Below are 22178 nucleotides of genomic sequence, written 5' to 3'. Positions count from 1 at the left end.
CTAGGGTAGCATCTCTGGCAGCCGGACGCTTTGTCTTCGGGGGTGCCGCTCCCCCAACTCAACTTAGCGGGGCAGGAAAGGTGGCCCGAGTCCAGCTGGGGGACCCTGAATCCAGAAACTCTAGATGAGTCCTGACCGTGGGCAGTGCGGAAACAGCCTCCCCTCCAGAGATGTGGGGAGGGAGTGGGATGCTGTTTGCCTTTAAGGCTTCTGGTGGATGATAATGGCATGTAATTTGAAGAGAAACACTTTAGAAGTCAACTAATTAGCACTTGCAGATGCCTCCCTCCAGAGGGGGAGGGAAGGGAGAGCAGAGAAGGAGAGGGGAGTGGAGGGGAGGAGAGCTGCCCTGCTTCTCTGACAGTGGTGCTTCCAAAAAGCAGAGGCTCAGGCTGCTGCCGTCTTGCCTGGCGAGGCTCTAGTGAGAGAGGAGGGGGTGCGGGAGGATTCCCAGACCGAGGGGTGGGAGTGGAGCGGGCCCGGCGGCTCAGAGGTGGCTCTCCGGCAAGAGCGAGCCGGCAGGCAGATGGCAGAAGAATCGGCAGTGCGCCAGAAGGAGGTGCGGGGAAGCTGAAACTGAGGTGGCCGAGGCCGGGGAGCCAAGAAGGGGAAGAGGCTCCATCCTTGGTCCCTCGGGTCCACCCTATCCGGCGGGCACCTGTCACCAGCGGGCACCGCTCAGTGGCGAGCAGGGGGCTCTTGGATTGCAGCATGCCCAAGGGCCAGGAAAGGGACTACTAACTCAGCCTCGTCCCCCGGACGCATCATCCGCGGGAAGAGCCGGAGCCATCCTCGGGCCTCTTCCGTCCGTTCACGCCTCCAGATGGGAAAGGATCGGAGTTTTTCCCGGCACTTTCGGTACGCCCTCCTCTCCCTCCTTTCCCTGGGTCATTTTCCTGCCCCACCGGCGAGTGTGAATGCGGGGTGGTGCTGGGTGAAGCGGTTGGGTGGACAGCGGCTTTGGTGGCAGGGTCAGGGGAGATTCTGGGGGTCGATTCCGGGGGTCTCGCTCTCCTCTCCCCACGCACCCTGGGGCCCGGCTCCTCCGGACAGGATCGGTTCCTAACTCCAGACTCCTTCCTTGTTGCCCGAGCAAGGGGTTGGGTCCAGCGCTTAGTACGGTGCCTGGCACACGATAAGCGCTCAACAAATACAATAATTAATTACCAGAGTGGGCTTCCTCCAGCCTGCCGCGTGGTTTAGTGGATTGAGCACGGGCCTTGGAGTCAGAGGACATAGGTTCTAATTCCGGCCCTGCCGCATGTCAGCTGTGTGACCTGGGGCAAGTCACTTGGCTTCTCTGTGCCTCAGTTCCCTCATCTGACAAATGGGGATTAAGACGGGGAGCCCCACGTGGGATGGGGACTGCGTCCGACCTGATTATCATGTATCTATTCCAGTGCTTAGAACAGTGCTTGGCATGCAGCAAGTGCTTAACAGATGCAATTATTATTACTATTTTCGGACAAAGACCCTCTGCTCTTTTTGCTTGGACCGGGGAGCTGAGCTGCACTGATTCTCTCTCAGGGCTGGAAAACCAGATTCCTGCATGCAGCAACAGTTTTGGCTGCTGTTTGCTGCTGCTGTTGCGGTACTGCATTCCCAGACCGTGCCAGGCCTCTGTGGAAAGCACATCCTTCGTGGCGGAAAATGGTTCCACAAGCCCCCCTCGTTCCCACAGAAGCCATATTTAACCGGAAATGGACAGGAAGGATCTGGGAGAAATCTCGAGGGAGAAGAAATCTGGGAGCCAAAAAATAGGAAGGGTTCATTCCTCCTCCCTCCCTGCCCGGCACCATCCTCCAAACCCTGATCTTGACTGCTTTGGCACCGGGCTAGCTTTTTCTGTGTCGAAGGGTCGAGCTAGCTCAATGGAAGAGGGATGGGGCCTTGACATTGGTACCAACCCGGGGTCCCCACCACACTGGGACCCTGGGTTCTTCCCAAGAGATCCATCCACCCAAACAGCGCGGGGGGTATGAGAGAGAGAGATAGAGAGAGAAGGAGTAATAATATTATTTATTAAGTGCTTACTGCCTATAGAGCACTAGTGCTCGGAGAGAATACGGGAATTAGACATGGTCCCTAGCGCCTCCCCGCCTTTTTTTTAATGGTATTTCTGAAGCACTTTCCATGTGGCAGGCACTGCACTAAGCACTGAGGTAGATTCAAGTTAATCAGGTTAGACAAAGTCCATGTCCCGCATGGGACTCGCAGTCTCAATCCCCATTTTACAGATGAGGGAACTGAGGCACAGAGAAGTGAAGTGACTTGTCCAAGGTCACACAGCAGACAATCGGAGGAAGTGGAATTAGAACCCAGGCCTGTGTTCTTATCCATTAGGCCGCGCTGCTTCTCAGTGGATTCCTTGGTGGGCTCACCAACGAAAGTATCAGTGTGTGTATATGTCTTCATACTGTGACCTGAGTTGTCTTTTTTTTTAAATTTAAGCGCAAGCACCGTTCTCAGCGCTTTTGGAGAGCTAAAAGCTTTGAGATCTCTACAGCAGTTCTCTAAAAAAAGGCCCCAATGTGCTCTCTGAGCCATCTTTTGTCTCCGAACTGGGTTTGCAAAGATGGCAAGGGCCTATTAGCCTAATTTCTCAAGTCAGGGAAGTTTTGAACCCCATCAGTTCTAAGTGATCCCCTAAGGAGCTGGGACCGGTTCTGTCCGCACAGGTGAATTACTCAGTTGTGTCTTTTGGGTTAGCGCTGTTGGTTGAATTCCGCTTTTTTGTTCCCTTATGGTTCTGAGTGTGGGAAAGAATGGGGAGGCGGGCCGCTCCTGGCCAGGAAGGTGGCTGATCGGGCAGGGGGTGGCTGGGGGAGGAGCTGCGGGGGCCCAGAGAGGCTCTGCGAAGCATGGACCCCCGCCCCAGTTTGAGGTGGGAATGGAGGTTGGGGTGAAAACTGAGGACTCAGAATGAGGACTTGTTACAGACCGCTGCAGTGGGGCGGGAGTGGCGGGGGAACACGGAGACGTCCGACCCTGGAATCCTAGACAGCTTCGCTTACTTCTTGCACGCCCAGGAGAACCAGGTGGCTGCGAGCGGGGACTTGGCGGGGGCGTGCGGGGAAGGGGGTGGTGTGTGTGTATGTCTGAGAGTTTACCCCAAAACCCTAGTGGGGCCTAGAGGTCAGAGGACCTTGGCTCAAACCCTGGCCCTGCCATTGCCTGCTGTGTGACCTTGGGCAAGTCCCTTAACTTCTCCGGGCCTCAGTTTCCTCATCTGTAAAATGGGGGTGCAATACCTATTCTCCCTCCCCCTTAGGCTGTGAGCCCCACGTGCGACAGGGACTGCGTCTGACCCGATCCTCTCTCTTCCACCCCAGAGCTCAGCCCAGTGCTTGGCACACAGTAAGTGCTTCACAGATACCACTGTTACTATTATTAGTATTCTGTAACGCCCACGCCATCGTGACCTATTAACAAAGCCACTTGTCAAGGCGAGCGCCGTGGCAGAGGAGCGGCCTCGAAGATGGGGGGCCCTGCACTTCCAGGAGGAGAGGCTGAGGATTCCCCCACTGCTATTTGAAAATGGGGATCAGGCAAGAAGGGGAGGAACTGACTTGCTCTTTGGGAAATGGCTTTGGAAGAGTTGCCGGGCTGAGAGCTTGTTTAGGTAAATTTTTACTCCCGCTGGCCCCCACCCCTCTGAGAGCTTTCTCTTGGAGCGAATCCTGCATTGTCTCCAAAAGAGTAACGATCGTGGCATTTATTAAGTACTTACTAGGTGCCACACACTGTGCTGGGGCAGACCAATCAATCACTCCGTCATATTTATTGAGGGCTTACTATGTGCAAGGCACTGTATTAAGCGCTTGGAAGAGTAACACGATGGATTTGGTAGACAAGTTAATCAGGTCCTGTCCCACATGGGGCTCACAGTCAAAGGGGTGGAACATGAATTTAATTCATATTTTACAGGTGAGTAAACTGATGCACAGAGACCTGCCCAATGTCACACGCCAGGCAAGTGGCAGAGTTGGGATTGGAAGCCAGGTCTCCTGACTCCCAGGCCTATGCTCTTTCCGATAGACAACACATTGCTTCTCAACACTCTGAGGGGTCCAGGTGGGGTCTTCCCTTTTCAAACCTCAGTGGTGAGAAATCCTCACTGAGGAACCCAGTAAGCGCTCCAGATGGGGTCTCCTCTTTTCAAACCTAAATGGTCCGAAATCCTCACTGAGGAACCTAGTAAGCCCATCATGGGTTGGAAACATGTCTGCTAATTCCTTTGTACTCTCCCGAGTGCTTAGTACGGTGCTCTGCATATAGTAAGTGCTCAATAAATAATAATGTTGGTATTTGTTAAGCGTTTACTTCGTGCAGAGCACTGTTCTAAGCGCTGGGGTAGATACAGGGGAACTGATCGGTTGACAGATTGATTGACCCGGGTCACGTCCCCTGGCCTTCGAGCCCAGGGCTTCGACACGTGCAAAGTGGAACCATTTAGCTTTGGCCTTGGATCTTTCCAGGCCTAATGGAAAGAGCATGGGCCCGGGAGTCAGATAACCGGGGTTCTGATCTTGGCTCCTCCACTTTCTCGCTGTGTGACCTTAGGCAAGTCGCTAAACTTCTCTGTACCTCAGTTTCCTCATCTGTAAAATGGGGATTCAATTCCCCATCTCCCAAGCCTTTGGATGGTGAGCTCCATGAGAGGACAGGGACTGGGTCTGTTCTGATTATCTTAGGGCTGTTCTTTGTTCACAGTAAGTATTTAACGAATGGCCAGGGGTGAAGGCTCCTTCCTGACCAAAGGAGGGAGGCTGAACCCCAGAACCCCCTTCCCCCGTGGGACATCTCTGCTGCTTGTGGAGGGAAGGAGGGAGGAAGAGAGAGAAGGAGAGGAAGAGAAAGGGAGAGAGAGATAGGCCTCTCCAGCCAAAGGTGGCTCATAGTGAACAAAGGCCTTCTCTTGAAAATAGTCTCTCTCAAGCCCCGCATGATCCTGCGTCTATTGGAGAGACCGCGGGGAAGGGGCGGTGCAGTGACCGGAGCTGACTGATGCAACTAAGTCAATCAATAAATGGTATTTATTTCCATCAATCAATCTCTGTGCAGAACACTGTATTAAGATCTTAGGAGAGTACAATACGGCAATATAACCGAGTTGGTAGGCAAATTCCCTACCCATAATAATAATGGTGTTATTTATTAAGCGCTCACTATGTGCAAAGCACTGTTCTAATCACTGGGGGGATACGAGGTGATCAGGTTGTCCCACGTGGGGCTCACAGTTTTTAATCCCCATTTTACAGATGAGGTAACTGAGGCACAGAGAAGTTAAGTGACTTGCCCAAAGTATCCACGACAAGCTTACAGTCTAGAGGGGGAGACAAATATAAATATATATAATAGAAATAAATTACAGGTATCTGGATGTGGACGTAAGTGCTGTGGGGCTGAGGAAGGGGGGAATAAAGGGAACAAAGCCAAGTGCAAGGGCGACAGAGAGGGAAAAGAGGGAATGAGGGCTTAGTGGGGGAAGGTCTTGTGGAGGAGATGTGCCTTCAGTAAGGATTTGAAAGTGGGGAGGGTGACTGTCTGGCAGATATGAAGAGGGAGGGCGTTCCGGGCCAGAGGCAGGACGTGGACGAGAGGTCGGCAACAGAACAGATGAGACGGAGGTACGGCGAGTAGGTCATCATTAGAGAGTGAAGTGCATGGGCTGGGTTGTAGTAGGAGAACAGCGAGGTGAGGTAGAAGGGGGCAAGGCAACTGAGGGCTTACTATGTGCGGAGCACTCTCCTAAATGCTTGGAAGATTATACTAAAACAGAATTAGCAGACACGTTCCCTGCCCATAACAAGTTTACTAGGCTGTAAGCCCCCTCTAGACTAAACTTGTGGGCAGGAAATGTGCCTGTTTATTGTTCGATTGTCCTCTCCCGAGTGCTTAGTACAGTGCTCTGCGCACAGTAAGCGCTCAATAAATGCAACTGACTGACCGATTCTAGAGATGAGTCTGTCTACAGCCTACGTGCTTGCAATCACCCAACTCCTCCAGAACCCAGCAGAGGGAAAGCTCATTCAGGCTCCCTGCTCTAGGCCCGCCCCCAGAGTGAGTTGCCTCTAGACTCTAAGCTTGTTGTGGGCAGGGAATATGTCTGTTATATTGTTATATTGTACTCTCCCAAGCGCTTAGTATAGAATTTTACACACTGTAAGCACTCAATAAATGATTGAATGACTGTATCCTGAATTGTCTGTTCTAGAAATGGTGAGTCTCTGCTGACATAGACCAGGTCAACACTGTTCTTGAACTCCACCCTTGGACTTACTACTAATAATAAAAATGTGTGGTATTTGTTAAGCACTTATTATGTGCCAAGCACTGTACTAAGCGCTGGGGTGGATACAAGCAAATCGGGTTGGACACTGTCCCCCTCCCACATGGGGCTCACAGTCTAGGAGGAAGAAAAATGATGCTATTTGTTAAATGCTTACTATGGGACAGGCACTGTACTAAGCCCTGGGGTGGACACATGCAGATCAGGTTGGACACTGTCCCTGTCCCGCATAGGGCTCACAGTCTTAATCCCCATTTTACAGATGAGGTAACTGAGGCCCAGAGAAGTGAAGTGATTTGCCCAAGGTCACACAGCAGACGAGTGGCAGAACCAGGATTAGAACCTATGACCTTCTGGCGCCCAGGCCCAGGCTCTATCCACTACACCAAACTGCCTTTTATGACTTCCCTCTGGTTCTGGGGTGTCTCAAAACTCTTAGCTTCATAGTGACTAGAGCTGCCTCCTCCCCATTGGAAGGCTTTTGGCACCTGGGATTCCTTCTCATTCCTTATTTCTTGAAATATCCCTCCAGCTGGAATTCATTTTAATATCTATCTCCATGGTTAGACTGTAAATCAATTAATCAATGGAGGAAGAAAAATGATGCTATTTGATAAATGCTTACTATGTGCAGAGCACTGTACTAAGCACTTGGGAGAGTACAAAACAGCAGGATTTGAGGACTCGTTCCCTGCCCATAACGACCTGAGAGTCTAGAGGGAGAGATCGACATTAATATAAATATATAATTTACAATATATTACTTAAATGTGTTTACACAAGTGCTGTGGGTTTGGAGTTGAGGGAGGATAGCAAATGTCCAAAGGTCACAGATAAAAATGAATAGACGACACAAGTTTCTTGATTGAAGGAATCATGTCCACTGACTCTACTGAATTCTTGCAGCTCCCTGCGTCCAGCAAGGGTTAATGATAATAATACTTGTGGTATTTGTCTAAGTGCTGGGATAGGTATAAGATAAGCGGGTTGGACACAGTCCCTGTACCACATAGGATTCACAGCCTTAATCCCCATTATACAGAAGGGAGAACTGAGGTCCAGAAAAGCTAAGTGACTTGCCCAAGTTTACACAGCAGACAAGTGGCGGAGCCGGGATTAAAACCCAGGGCCTTCTGATTCCCAGGCTCGTGCTCTATTCACTAAGCCACGCTGTTTCCGATGAATACCAATAAATACCATCGACTGATTAATCGATTGATTGGAAAAGAATCAGGGCCGCTGGAAGCTCTTAATCAGTTAAACCGATTGAGAAAAAGTCAGGGTAGCTGGAAACCCACCGGAATGTCAAGAGGCTCACGGGTTTGTAGTCTGGATTACTTCTCAAATTGTGACGGCCAGTTACTGTGCCACCTTGTCGTCTACCTGGAGGTTTTCACGGATCAGCTCTCAGAGGGGGCCTGGTTTCCTAAGCAACCAGTCTGGAGGTTCCTCGATCTCCCAGTTTCCAGGATACCCGAGAGTTGCTCCCCACTCCTATCGCCTGAAGGGAAAATTCGTCTCTGGAAAGCTCCCCGAAGTCGATCCGGGGCCAGACGGGGGCGGGTCGCAGGGCGAGTAAACCTCGGGGTCGGGAGAAGGACCGCAGAGAGAGGTGACTGGGATATTTCTCCAAATGGACCTCTTGGGGAGCAAGTGTGGGACTTAGGGAGTTTGAAAGGTTTACCTTCCAGTGCTGATCATCCTGAAGGATCTGGGCTAGGCTGGGGCCACTGTCAATCTGCCTCTGTTTCCCTTTATGATCACTAGGAAGGGTTCCCTCACTTCCCACCAGGTTGGCTCCCCCAGGATGAGAGGGGCAGCATGGTTTAGTGGATAGTGTGTGGGGCCTGGGAGTCAGAAGGTCATGACTAGTCCCAGCTCCACCACATGTCTGCCGCGTGACCTTGGGCAAGTCATGTGACTTCTCTGGGTCTCAGTTACCTCATCTGTACAATGGGGATTACGACTGTGAGCCTCACGTGGGACGCGGACTGTGTCCAACCTAATTACCTTGTATCTACCCCTGCGCTTAGAAGAGTGCCTGGCACGTAGTAAGCACTTAACAAATACCATAAAAAAAACACTAAAATATCCACATGGCAGCTAGATAGGTGGAAAAGGGAAGATGTCCCTATAGAGAATGGAAGAGCTCCTTGATCATCTCTTGGATCCCCTCAGAGCCAGCGCCACTCGGCCCCGGCGGCCCCCCTCAATTATTCCGAAGTCCCCCAGCCCCCCAGGACCACGGCCGCTTTGGAACTTCCGGCCTTCGGGAGTAGCACCTCTGCCACCAGCCAGGCTCCAGCCTACCCTAAGGGACGGGAAACGGCCGCCTCGTGGGGGTGAGATCTACTAGGAGTGAGGAGTGGATGGAAGGAGTTGACGAGTGGAGGGGGGAAGGGAGGGCACGGGAGGGGCCCTGCTGGCCAACGATAGGCATCCTGAGCTTCTGGCCGAGGTCTTAGTCATTGAACTGGAGAATCATCTTGGCGTAATGGATAGAGCACAGGCCTGGGAGTCAGAAGGTCATGGGTTCTAATCCGGTTCCACCACTTACCTGCTGTGAGATCCTGGCAAGTCATTTCATTTCTCTGTGCCTCAGTTCCCTCATTTGTAAAATGGGGATAGAGTCTACATGGAACCGAGACTGCGTCCAACCCGATTTGCCTGTATCCACCCCAGAGCTTAGTACAATACCTGGCATATAGAAATCAGTTGGCAGATACCACAATTATGATATAATAATATATTATTAATTATATGTAATAATAATATTTTTTAAAAACACTGGACGGGGTCATCTTCCAAGCTTGGAAGGCCCTGGGCAGTCATCCAAAGGGGCAGACTTTCATCCAAAGGGGTAGACCTTAGCAGGGATCTCCTGGGATTCAGTAGACAAAAGTAGAACAACTCCATCTCGGGCACCTTTCCCAAGCATTGATGTTGGTATTTGTCAAGCACTTACTATGTGCAGAGCACTGTTCTAAGCGCTGGGGTAGATACAGGATAATCAGGTTGTCCCACGTGAGGCTCACAGATAATCCCCATTTGACAGATGAGGTAACTGAGGCACAGAGAAGTGAAGTGACTTGCCCACAGTCACACAGCTGACAAGTGGCAGAGCCGGGATTCGATCCCACAACCTCTGACTCCCAAGGAGCATTGAGAATCCAGCCCCACACTCTAACCCAGAATTTTCCCACCTCACCTCCACCCCTACTCAATGGTCAGTCTCCTCATCACCAGGCCTCTTCACCCAAAGGACAGAATGGACGGTCATTCGATCGGTGGTATTGATTGAGTGCTTACTGAGCACAGAGCGCTGTGCCAAGCACTTGGGAGGGTACAATACAACAGCGTTGGCAGACACGTTCTCCCCCCACAAGGAGCTCATAGTCTAGAGAAATCTAAAAATCATCACAATCTAGACGATGAGGATGATAACGATTTAACCTCCCTTCTTTGGTCAACCAATTTTCATTACCTTTTGAGCTTCGTATTGGCTGCAAGGCAGATGAAGAAGCCTTTCCTAAGCCATCAGGATCACGAGCTGCCCTGTTGGCTTGTGGCTAGATGAAGAAACCTTTCCTGAATCAGAATCACCCACAGAGCGGCAGAAGGGGTGTAAAATGGTGAAGGGAGGGGTGACTCTTCAATTGTTTGACTGATCTCCGGACCCCTCCCCATCACACTTTCCACAACAGAGGCTTTACAGCCGCCCCCACCGCTCCACACGGTAGGGCGACTTTGAAAGTTGGCCACAAACTCGCTTGTATGTTAGCCATGGCAGGGAAGAGGGTCTTAGACCCCAGATTCTGACACTCCCCCCCTCAAATTTCTCTCTCACACACACACGGACACTATCCCTCTTCCCCTACTTTTCACACATGGGAGACACAAGAAGCAGCATGGCCTAAAAGATAGAGCGCGGGCCTGGGAGTCAGGAGGACCTGGGTTCTGATCCCGGCTCTGCCACTCGTTGGCTGTGTGACCTTGGACAGATCTCTTAACTTCTCTCATTGCCTCAGTTTCCTCATCTGTAAAATGGGGATTAATACCGTGAGCCTCTTGAGGGATGTGGGCTAAATCCAACCTGATAATCTTGAAGCTACCCCAGTGCTTAGTTCAGTGCCTGGTACAAAGTAAGCACTTAACAATTACCTTAATAAAACCAAAAACGCTTGTACCCATAGACAGAGCCTTAGACAAGGATACACACAACACACACACACACACACACACACATGACCACATACACACCCAGACCCAAACCCACATGAACTGACGACATGAACACACACTCATCGCCACAGAGATTAGACTGTAAACCCATCAATGGGCAGGGACCGTCTCTATCTGTTGCCGATTTGTCCATTCCAAGCACTCAGTACAGTGCTCTGCACGTAGTAAGTGCTCAATAAATACCACTGAATGAATGACAGGTGTGCAGGAGCAGAGGACGAAAGTGGTGGAGCAAGAAGACGAGGAGAGGAGACAACAAGAGGGAAAATGAGATGTTCAATATCTACCCTTCGAGGACAAAGAATCGGCATTTCTGCTCGTATTTTCTGGAGGTAGAAGCCTTATTAAAATAGTTCAAATGTTCAGAAATGTATGGCGTATGGAATGGTGACTTAAAATTATCATCATCACTGCTCCAAAATTTGTTATGCATTTTGAGGTATTACTGATTTAATATATTTATATATTTCAAATTTATAATATAAATATATTACGTACATGCATAAAATACATTATAATATGTCAGAGCCACAGTTGGTCACTCACATGTGTCGGATTGGCAGTTTATTGTTTAATGCTAGATCGGCCTCCTCACTGACCTCCCTGCCTCTCTCCTCTCCCCTCTCCAGTCCATCCTTCACCCTCCTGCCCCGAATAACTTTCTCAAACATCATTCTACATACATCTCCCCACTCTTCAAACATCTGTAATGGCTGCCCATCCATCTGCGCATTAAGCAAAAACATTGGCTCTAAGGGATTCCATCAGCTCTCCCCTTCCTACCTATTTTCACTCCTCTCCCAGTACAACCCAGCCCGCGCATTTTGCTCTTCCAAAATCAATCTACTTAACCTAGCCTCGATCTCGTCCCTCAAACCACCGACCCCCTGCTCACACCCTTCCTCCTGTCTGGAACTCCCTCTCCCTCCTCACGTCTGACAGACCTCCTCTCTCCCCATCTTTAAAGCCCTGCTAAAACCACATTTCTTCCAGGACACCTCCCCTGGCGAATCTCAGATCTTTCCACTGCATTTCCTTCTTACCGCATCACCCATCCACTTTAATCCATGAATTTGCAGCACTCAGCTACTCGTGCCACGGCTACCCCACGGCACTGATATTCCTATCTTTATACTCCGTGGTTTCCCCCAATTTGCAATTTATTTTAGCGCCCGTTTCCACCGCTGGACCGTAAGCTCTTTGAGGGTGGGGATGGTGTCTACCAACCCTGCTGTACTCTTCCAAGCACTTACTACGGCGTGCCACGCAGGATAGGTGCTCAATAAATACTACCGCATGACCGATGAACGGATGGTCTTGGCACGGCAGCAGGCCTCCATGTGTTCCTGTTCCAGCCCTTTTGTGGGCGGCATCTGGTCCCAGCCCCAGCTCTGACTCCTGCTCATCGTGCCAGCCTCCCCCACCCCCACCCCGAGGACGTCTGCTCTCTGCCACTCGAGCCCCTGGTTCCTCCGCCCTCCCCCAGATTTGTATTGGCATAGTTTAAATTCGCAAGGCGGTAAAACCGAGCAGTCGTTTCAAGCCCGTGCCAACGATACCCTGGGCCCCAGCGGGGGAGCTCAGACTCCAGGGGTTGATTCCCTCTCGACCTTCTCCCCTAACTGGTCCTGGCACCCCAAGGTGGAAGTAGGGGGGCTGAGGGTGGGGGCCGCTAACGCTCACTCTGCCCTGGCCTCGCGTTTCTCTAGTCCTGCTCCCTGTTCCCAAAGGAGCAGTGACTCACCGTCCTAGCAAAATCCCTCCGCTTTTTATCACTCTCTCCTCTCCCGCTACGCACATGCTGCTTCTGCTAGCCCCTCTCCAAATGTCGCCAGAATACTCGGGAGAAGCCGGTTGTCCCCTCGCCAGTCTGTGGGCCGTGGACAAGATACTGGGACTGTGGTTTCCAACGAAATGAAAACAGTCGATCTCTCCTATGGCAGCTGGACAATGAAATGGGAACAGTTGGTGTTGCAAATTATACTTGAGTGCACTCTTAAAGAAATAGTTCTGAAATTCTCTTCAGTCAGCAGGAATTCTGATGACACTGCTTACACCAGGGTAGAGCTTCCTGACAGGGTTTTAGAGGTGACATAATAATGAATAACACTTAGAGTTTATATAGCTCTTTGTTTTTTTCCAAAGCGCCTTCTTCACACCAGTTATCTTCTTTTACCCTTACGATATCCCTATGGATACGGAAGAGACAGGGATTATACTCCTCAATTTACAGATAAAACAACTGAACATAATGGCTAAGTGGTTTGCCTACACAACAAGCTGGTGGCAGAAAACCCAGGTTTTCTGGTTCCTGTGCTCTTTACAGTAAGTCACACTGCCTTCCTTGCCATGAGGGATCCTTCTTGGTTCTCCTTATATTCTGCACCCCCTAAAGCAGGAGCTGCTCTGCCACTAATAATAATGTTGGTATTTGTTAAGCGCTTACTATGTGCAGATCACTGTTCTAAGCGCTGGGGTAGATACAGGGTAATCAGGTTGTCCCACGTGAGGCTCGTAGTTAATTCCCATTTTACAGATGAGGTAACTGAGGCACAGAGAAGCGAAGTGACTTGCCCACGGTCACACAGCTGACAAGTGGCAGAGCCGGGAGTCGAACTCATGACCTCTGACTCCAAAGCCCAGGCTCGTTCCACTGAGCCACGCTGCACTAGCCTGCCGTGTGTCCTTGACCAAGTCGCATAACTTCTCTGTGCCTCAGTTTCATCATCTGTAAAAAGGGGATCCAATACCTGTTCTCCCCACCCTTAGACTGTGAGCCTTATCTAGGACAGGGATGGTCTAACAGGATTATATTGTATCTACTCCGGAACTTAGTACAGAGCTTGGCACATAGTGAACACTTACCAAAAACTATTACTATTATTACTATCGTTATTATTGAGCTCCCTTCTTCGATCAATCGTTTTTATTGACTTCTTATTATATGCAGAGCACTGTACTTAGAGAGTACGGTACAACAGAATTAGCGGACGTGTTCCCTGTCTTGAGCTCATGATCTTGGCAAAAGATGACCAAAGGAAATATGGGCCTAGCCCTAGGGAGGAACTGCTGAAGAGAGGAGTGACTTAAAACCGTGAGCAGTGATGGAGAGACATACAATTCAACCGATCAATCATTCATTCAGTGGGATTTGCTGAGCATTTACTGTGTGCACAGCACTGTATTAAATTCTTGAGAAAGTACAATACGTGGTACTTGGTAAACGTGACCCCTGCCCACAAAGAGATGACGGTCTTCACTGAGCTGAAATCCTTCCACGGATTATTTTATGGTATTTGCTAAGCACTTAATAATAATAATAATTATTATTATGCTACTAATTAAGCATTTACTATGGGCCAAGCACTGTTCTAAATGTTGAGGGTGGATACAAGTTAACCAGGTTGGACACAGTCCCTGTCCCACATTGGGCTCACACTCTTCATCCCCGTTTTTTACAGATGAGGTAACTGAGGCCCAGAGAAGTGAAGTAACTTGCTCAAGGTCACATAGCAGACAAGTAGTGGAGTGGGATTAGAACGCATGACCTTCTGACTCAGGCCTATGCTCTATCCACTACAACTCACATTTCATAATTTATCTTAATGCCAGTCACCCCTCCAGACTGTAAACTTCTTATGGGCAGGGAATGTGTCTACCTACTCTGAGGTAGTACTCTCCGAAGCGCTTAGTACAGTACTTAGTACAGTACACTCAATAAATACCACTGATCGATTATACTCATCCTCGGTACTCTTGTAAATATGCTTATTCAGTTGTGCAATGGTTATTTCGATTACTCCAGTAAATACTTTTTATGTTTCTCTCCCCAGTTAGAGTGCAAACCCCTTGTGGAGAGGGAATATGTTACCCCTTTATTCAGAACTTCCCAAGCGCTTAATACAGTGCACTGCACTAAGTGGGGACTCGATAAATACTACCAAACCCAATTCCAGGTGCTAACAAACGAAAATCAAAAAGCAGATGATGGAAGAAGAGAAAGAAAAAAAGAAACAATAGGATAATCAACAAATTGGATAATAAGCTCCCGAACAATCAACCTAAATATAATAACCAAAGAATTGTACTGACCTTGCCTAATCTTGTAATCGACTCAAAACACAACTGAATTTCTAGCAACTCCATACTAGCTAGCTTCCTGGAAACAGAATTAAAACATAAAGTTTAATTGCAGACAATTAGTTAACTAACTAGCATCTTTAAATTAAAGAAAAAACCCATGAATATTCACTAAATAATTCCTGAAAATCGGTGGCAGGATTTGAGAGGAGGCATCCGCACTGGAGGGACAGAGAGATTGAGCTGTCGAAAACCTACCAAGTTTAAACCAGCTAAATCTTTCTCAATCATTGACACGCTAATCCATGCGCTTCAAGAGAAGTACTCCATTTCTGCAGTGAATTACAGAAAAACCCCAAACAAAAAAACCCCCACCACCTCAGGAAAAGTCCAGGGGTTTTCAGAATCCAGGGAGCTGGACATCATTCACAAGAAGAAATAACATTTCAGTGAAAATAAAAGAATGAAAAAACCTCCAGAATGCATATTTACCTTTGGGGGCTACATTCACCTGCATGAAAAGAAGTTTCTTCCTCAGATACGGCAGCACAATCATACTCTGCTCTGTTAACTATCCGATCGTCTTCACCGCTTGCCCAACTGGAGGTACTCGTAGCCGTAATTATCATTATTCCCCTACATCCTCCGGGAACTTAAGAATGGAGAGGTTTCATGCCAGAAGTGTTCTGAAGCCCTGAACCCTCACCCAATTTCTCCAGACCTTGGTAAAGTCAGTGTGGGCAAGGAAAGTGACTACCAACTCTGTTATATTGTACTCTCCCAAGGGCTTAGTCAGTGTTCTGCGCAAAGTGAGCGCTCAATCAATATGATTGATTGGTAATTGCCATTTGGTAGATTCGCCTTCAGTGGCTATAGGTTGTGAATGCAAATGAGCCTCGCAGGGAGGTTCTTGGTACCTGACTTGGAATCCCCGGCTCTGCCCCGCTCTGAGCGGTGCCGACAAATCTTGTTATTTCTCCGGTCTCATTTTCTCTGCCTGTAAACAAGTAACAGTTGACTGCTCCCTCTCTACTCCTCTCCTAGGAACGCTGGGAAGGTAACTATGGTTGGGAAAGCACTTTGAGCCCTTAGGACAAAAGGCACCCTGGAGATCCAAAATGTGATCCCTATTAAAGTGGGGGTTGGGACAGAGCAAGAAAGTGGAATAAGAAAACCCAGATTGGATACTGTGCTCTCAACTATCTACTCTCCTCTGCAGAGGCCTGATTTTTTTCCTGTGTCGTAGGAAGGCGATGGAGGAAAATACTAAGAGCAGTTGCTTTGACCCTCTCCTCTGCATGACCATCACCACCATCAGTATTATTCTGTGCAGGGTTCCAGGCTAGGCTCTTGGGAACATGCAGCGGAAGTAAAATCTCGTAACCCAATCACAGTAACGGTAGTATTTATTAAGTGTGTATTTTTTGCCAAGCACTAGAGTAGATATGAGATAATTAGATCACAGATAATTAGAGAAGCAGCATCCCAGATTAAGCATCCCCTTTTCCTCAACTCTCCCTCCCCCTGACTCTCTCCCTTTGCTCTACACCCCTCCCCACACCACAGCACTTGTGCATATCTATAATTCTATTTATTTATAGTAATGCCTATTTTACTTGTTCTGATGTTTATATCTATCTAGCTAGCTAATTCTATTTATACTGATGTTACTGATGCCTGTTTACTTGTTTTGATGTCTGTCTCCCCTCTTCTGTGTGAACCTACTGTGGGCAGGGATTGTCTCTCTTTGTTCCTGAATGGTTCTTTCCAAGTGCTTAGTAGAGTGCTCTGGACACAGTAAACGCTCAATAAGTATGAGTGAATGAATGAATGGTCTGGTGCATAGAGCACGGGCCTGGGAGTCAGAAGGATCTGAGTTCTAATCCTGGCTCTATCACTCATCTGCTGTATGATCTTGGGCAAGTCACTTATTTTATCTGTGCCTGTTACCTCATCTGTAAAATGGGGATTAAAACTATGAGCCCCATATGGACAGGAGCTGTGTCTCACCTAATTAGCTTGAACCTAGCCTGGCGCTTAGTAGAGCGCCTGGCATATAGTAAGCACTTTAACAAATATTATTTTTAAAAAAAGAAATGGGGCTTTGCAAAGTGGAGGATTTTGTTCCAAATCATCTTTTAGACAGCCTGGAAGCTTAAGCTTCAAGATCCCCTGAGAGGTGTAGGACAGCAAGTGTGGAATGTTTGTGGGATAATTTCTTGATCCTGTGAGTTCAGGTTGGTTTTTAGTAGAAAGATTTTCCCTCATGGAATAAAAACTGGTAAGTGAATCAGAGCCACAGGAAAATACAAACAGAAACATTCCCCTGGTCTTGGAAGATTTGAGGGAGAGGCCTTGCCCGAGATCTGCTCCAACACCCTCGTTAATTAAATTTTCCCACTGATGAGATTCACAGGAGGCTCTAAATTTGGGAGCTGAGGCCATGCCACCGAGATGTGAGGAAAAAAAAAAAAAGCTAGTCCAACATCCTAAAACGGTGCTAAACAAGTGAGGGAAGTACAAAAAGAAAAAGGAAGTGGATTCCGTTTAGAAGAAGAGCCACTTGGTCCTACTGGGAGAAGGGAAATCGTTGCGGAACAGATATTCGGTGGGAGGTAGATGCCTGGAAACCGCAATGCTGAGAGAGACCCAGAGGTGAATGTGGGAAGACAATTAGGAGGCAGGAATGTGAAACGGCAGCAAAACAGGCTGATGCTTTGGGGGACTGCTTGCGTAGCAGAGTTCTGATCTGGAGCTTGGAGCGGGAGTCACTGGGGAGGTGACTTTGCTCCTGTTCTGAGCTCCTCCTCACTCCTGGGAGGGTAAAAACCAACTGGAGGGGGTTCAGGAAAGAACAGCTGACATGATTACATGGCTGGAAGGAATTGATTTATGAGGAAGATCATTCATTCATTCAATCATAATTATTGAGCGCTTACTGTGTGCAGAGCACTGTACTAAGCACTTGTCATCAAAAGCCCCATATTACCCACTGTGCGCTACTCGGCTCGGCAAAGGCTGAGCGGGGAATCTGAATCCCACTTGTGATTAACTGAGGAGGCATGTTCAGAAAAAGCAGGGTCGATCTGCTGACCCGTGGCGAGGTGGCACTTCAGAGAACGGCAGATGAAATTAAGTCAAGGAAAATTGAGGCCAAATAGCGACAACCCGAGGGAAAAGAACTATCAGACTGAGATTAATCATCTAGACCAAAACCTCCTTCAAAGCCTCTTTCCAGAAGATAGTCAGACGGGTCCCCGTGAGGAGCTGAGAAGGAGTCCTGATAAGAACTGTCCTCTGTTGTTTTGGCCTGCTCAAAACCTATAAATATTTTCCATCCGTGCTCCCGAGGGCTCGAAGACTATTGATTTATGGTATATACTGAGCTCTTATTACGAGTAAGGTGCTGTACTAAGTGTTGGACTAAATACAAGGTTATGGGGTTGGACACAGTCTTTGTCCCACGTGGGGCTCACAGTCTTAATCCCCATTTGACAGATGGGGTAACTGAGGCACAGAGAAGTGAAGTTACTTGCCCAAGGTCACACAGCTGACAAGTGGCTCTGATTTGCTTGGAGAACTTGAGCAATTCTCTGGACACTTTGCAGTGGTTGATTCCCCAAAGAGTTCGACTTTCCTCCCCCATTCTCCTTACTCATCCTCCTCTCACCGCGACAGCTCATAAAATAACAATTGTGGCATTTGTTAAGCACCTATTAGGCACCTAGCACTGAACTAAGCAGTGGGGTAGATACAAGATCATCAGGTCTCACATGGGGCTCACAGTCGGCGAGTTTCAGAAACCGGAGAAATTGCTTCGAATGGTAATTCGTAACTCATTAGGGCTGATTAAGACTCCATGTTGTTCTTCCCTGGGAACGGAGAGATGTGCGTCTTAATTTGTTTTCTATTCCCCTCCCCCCCCCCCCAATTGACAATTGAATTATGAGCCTGAAACTGTAAAAACTGTGTCAGTGTGACCTGGGATTCATTAATTTTGTGTTCTCATTGAGTAACTAAGTGCTCCACCTACACTAATTCCCGAATAATGAAACGGATGGAAGATTACTTGAGGTAGACCATTTTGTATTCTGAAGCAACCTCTGTTCTAATTAGCCTGCAGCTGTGGAAAATAGAGCTCTGAAAAGAGAAATGGCCCTGCAGATAATCACGGGATCTCGGAAGGCATGGGCTCTGTGATGGCCTGGCAGGCTTCGCTGACGGAAATATGGCGCTCTGTCTTCCTCGAGTCCTTCTAGGGCTAAGCTGGGGTATCCATTTGAGGAGATTTGGAAAAAATGTAGCTACCATATTATTTACAGTTCTCCTTCTCCTCTGACAAGCGCCTGGGCAAGAGGATCGTTTGGGGGATCCTCTGTTGTTTTGGCCTGCTCAAAACCTATATTTTCCATCCGTGCTCCCGAGGGCTCGAAGACTATTGATTTATGGTATATACTGAGCTCTTATTACGAGTAAGGTGCTGTACTAAGTGTTGGACTAAATACAAGGTTATGGGGTTGGACACAGTCTTTGTTCTGAGCTCAACGAGGATCAAGTATTCTCCGGCCTTAGGACTTCTCATCGCCCCAGTAATAACCATAATGATAATTGTAGTGTCTGTTGAGTTCCTTCTAAGTGCCGAGCACCGGGGGTAGATACAAGATAAGTGGATCGGACACAGTCTCCGTCCCACATGGGGCTCATGGTTTAAGAGACAAGGAGAATGAGTATCTTAATCCCATTTTACAGATGAGGAAACTGAGGTCCAGAGAAACTAAGTGGCTTGCCCAAAGTCAGGTGGCAGGCAAGTGGCAGAGCTGAGATTAGAACCCAGGTCCTTAAATGGGCTCTCCCCTCTCCATTCACTCATTCAATAGTATTTATTGAGCGCTTACTATGTGCAGAGCACCGTACTAAGCGCTTGGAATGTACAACTCGGCAACCGATAGAGACAGTCCCTGCCCATCGATGGGCTTACAGTCTAATCAGGCATGGGAGGAGCACAGGGGTTGCCCCTGTAAGGACCAGACTCACTCTCTCCTCATCCACCGAAGTCCCCTTCCTCCTCTTTCAGAATCCACCTCAGAGTCCAACTCTTAGAAAAAGACTTCCCCTGGTGGATCCAAAAAGCTCACGTGACTCTCATCCTCCTTGCAAAGGTAGATATTTGTGTATTTGTATGTTAGAATCTACCAGCGTTTATTTTCTGACTTGGCTGGCCTCATCTAAATTGTAAATTTAATAGTGGGGTCTCAGTCCTTCTGGTGGGCTGTTATCCTAAGGTGGCTGAATTCTCCACTTTCGGCAGGCCTCAGACCTTGCTAGGTCCCCAAAAGACTGGGAGACATGCATATTTCCTGACTCTGATTATGACTAGTTTAAATGTTTATTTGCTACTATGGGAAATTCACAATCACCCAGTTCAGTGGAGGAATATTCAGTCACTACTCAGCGCACAGTTTCGCTGTGTTCAACCATAAGCAGAAAACATGAAAAACCAGTTCAGTCCACTCACACATCTTCTCAATGTTCACAATTAAGAATTAGCATGGCCTAGAGGATAGAACACAAGCCCGGGAGTCAGAAGGACCTGGGTTCTAATCCCGACTCCGTTACTTGTCTGTTGTGTGTCCTTGGGCAAGTCACTTCACTTCTCTGAGCCTCAGTTTCCTCATCTGTAAAATGGGGACTAAGACTGTGAGCCCCATGTGCGGCATGGGCGGCATTCAGCCTGATTAGTGGTTATCCATCTGTACCAGTGTTTAATACGGCGCCTGGCACATAGTAAACAGTTTTAACAAATACCGTCTTAAAAAAATTCATGTTCCGCAACACTCGGATGTTTGAACATAGTTCTCTTTCAGCTTAGAAAATGAAAGAGATATGAAATGGGAACCCAAAGAGTGTCCTTTGTCGGGTGGTCTCCTGCTTATCCAAGCTGGATGACGAAGAGTTCTGCTCAAATCTCCGGGAGGCAGAAAATGTTTTGAACATACTGAAGTCTGCTTTCGTCCTGTGATTTACCTAGAATTTACATTTAAAAAAAGTCTTCAGTGGACAAAAAGGTTATTATTATCATTCCCATTCTACAGCATGGCAAACTGAGGTTTCAATCCATCAGTGGTATCTATTTAGTACTTAGTGTGCATAGAATTGTACTGACCCCTTGAGAGAATACAATATAACAGTTGGTAGAAACGTTCCACATTCTTTCTTTTTTTTTTTTACAGTATTTGTTAAGTGCTTACTATGAATACGGCACTATACTAAACTCTGGGGTAGATACAAGCTAGTCGGGTTGGATATAGTCATATCCCACATCGGGCTCACAGTCTTAAACCCCATTTGCAGATAAGGTAACTGAGGCACAGAGAAGTTTCTTGCTCAAGGTCCCACAGCAGACAAGTGGTGGAGCCGAATTTGCGTAGAATTGCACACTGAGAAAGCAGCTGAAAGATTCGATCCTGGGACGGTGAGCTCGTTGTGAGCAGGGAATGTATCTGTTTGTTGTGTCATACTCTCCCAAGCGCTCATTACAGTGCTCCGTACGCAGTAAGCACTCAATAAATACGATTGACTGAATGAATAGGACCTTGGCTCACTGAGATAGGCTGTCCATGGATGGATCCACTAATCAAACTCTAAGACCCTTTGGCAGATAGACTCATCGGTAGGGTTCGTAAATGCAGTTCTCTCCCTCAGGATCCAGGAACAGGAAGCTCGAGAGCAAGATGGGGGAAAAGCTTGGAAGTCACCTCCTCCCTCCAGGAAAGACGGGCTTCCCTTGGCAGAATGAAGAAGGACATTAGGGAAGCAGCGTGGCTCAGCGGAAAGAGCCTGGGCTTCGGAGTCAGAGGTCACGGGTTCGACTCCCGGCTCTGCCGCTTGTCAGCTGTGTGACTGTGGGCGAGTCACTTCACTTCTCTGTGCCTCAGTTACCTCATCTGTAAAATGGGGATTAACTGTGAGCCTCACGTGGGACGACCTGATTACCCTGCATCTCCCCCAGCGCTTAGAACAGTGCTCGGCACGTAGTAAGCGCTTAACAAATACCAACATTATTAGGGGAGATTATCATCATCATCATCATCATCAGTGGTTTTTATTGAGCGCTTACTGTGTGCAGAGTACCGTACTAAGAGCTAGGGAGAGTACAGTAAAACGGAGTTGGTGGGCATGTTCCCTGCCCACAAGGAGCTTACAGTCTGTCTCTCTCCCTACGGTACTGCACCCTCCCCTCCAGCCACTACTCGATTATCTGAATAATTGAGGTCCCTACCCAATTATCGAGATTTCTGGTCTGAACTATCCAGAAAACTGGAAACCTGCCTGAGAGTGAGATTACCTAGCCAAGGACATGGAACAAGACAGAGGCTGAAAGGCCTGGATCGTGCCTGTTTATTGTTCTCTCCCAAGTGCTTAGTACAGTGCTCTGCACAGAGTAAGCTCTCAATAAATCCGATTGAATGAATTAATGACCGACGTAAGGGAGAGGAGTGGAGATATGCCGGGGGAGGGGAGGAAGTTGAAGGATTCGTGGAAGACGTAATGACGGCTCGACTGT

The 22178-nt window shown here is 48.3% G+C and overlaps 1 protein-coding gene across 1 annotated transcript in view; it reads left to right on the top strand.

The window, feature by feature from the left end:
- The first annotated feature begins 314 nt into the window (after nt 1–314).
- The window catches only part of LOC100074664 (Grid2 interacting protein), a 70666-nt gene continuing 48802 nt past the window's right edge, over nt 315–22178 (top strand). The window contains 1 exon segment of the mRNA XM_039910951.1: nt 315–858. Coding sequence (XP_039766885.1) covers nt 824–858 — 35 coding nt within the window. The 5' untranslated portion in view covers nt 315–823.

Source organism: Ornithorhynchus anatinus, chromosome 2 (genome assembly GCF_004115215.2).
Source record: "Ornithorhynchus anatinus isolate Pmale09 chromosome 2, mOrnAna1.pri.v4, whole genome shotgun sequence".
Lineage (NCBI taxonomy): Eukaryota > Metazoa > Chordata > Mammalia > Monotremata > Ornithorhynchidae > Ornithorhynchus > Ornithorhynchus anatinus.
The sequence above is the reverse complement of the archived record's forward strand: the minus strand, read 5'-3'. Positions and strand labels throughout refer to the sequence as shown.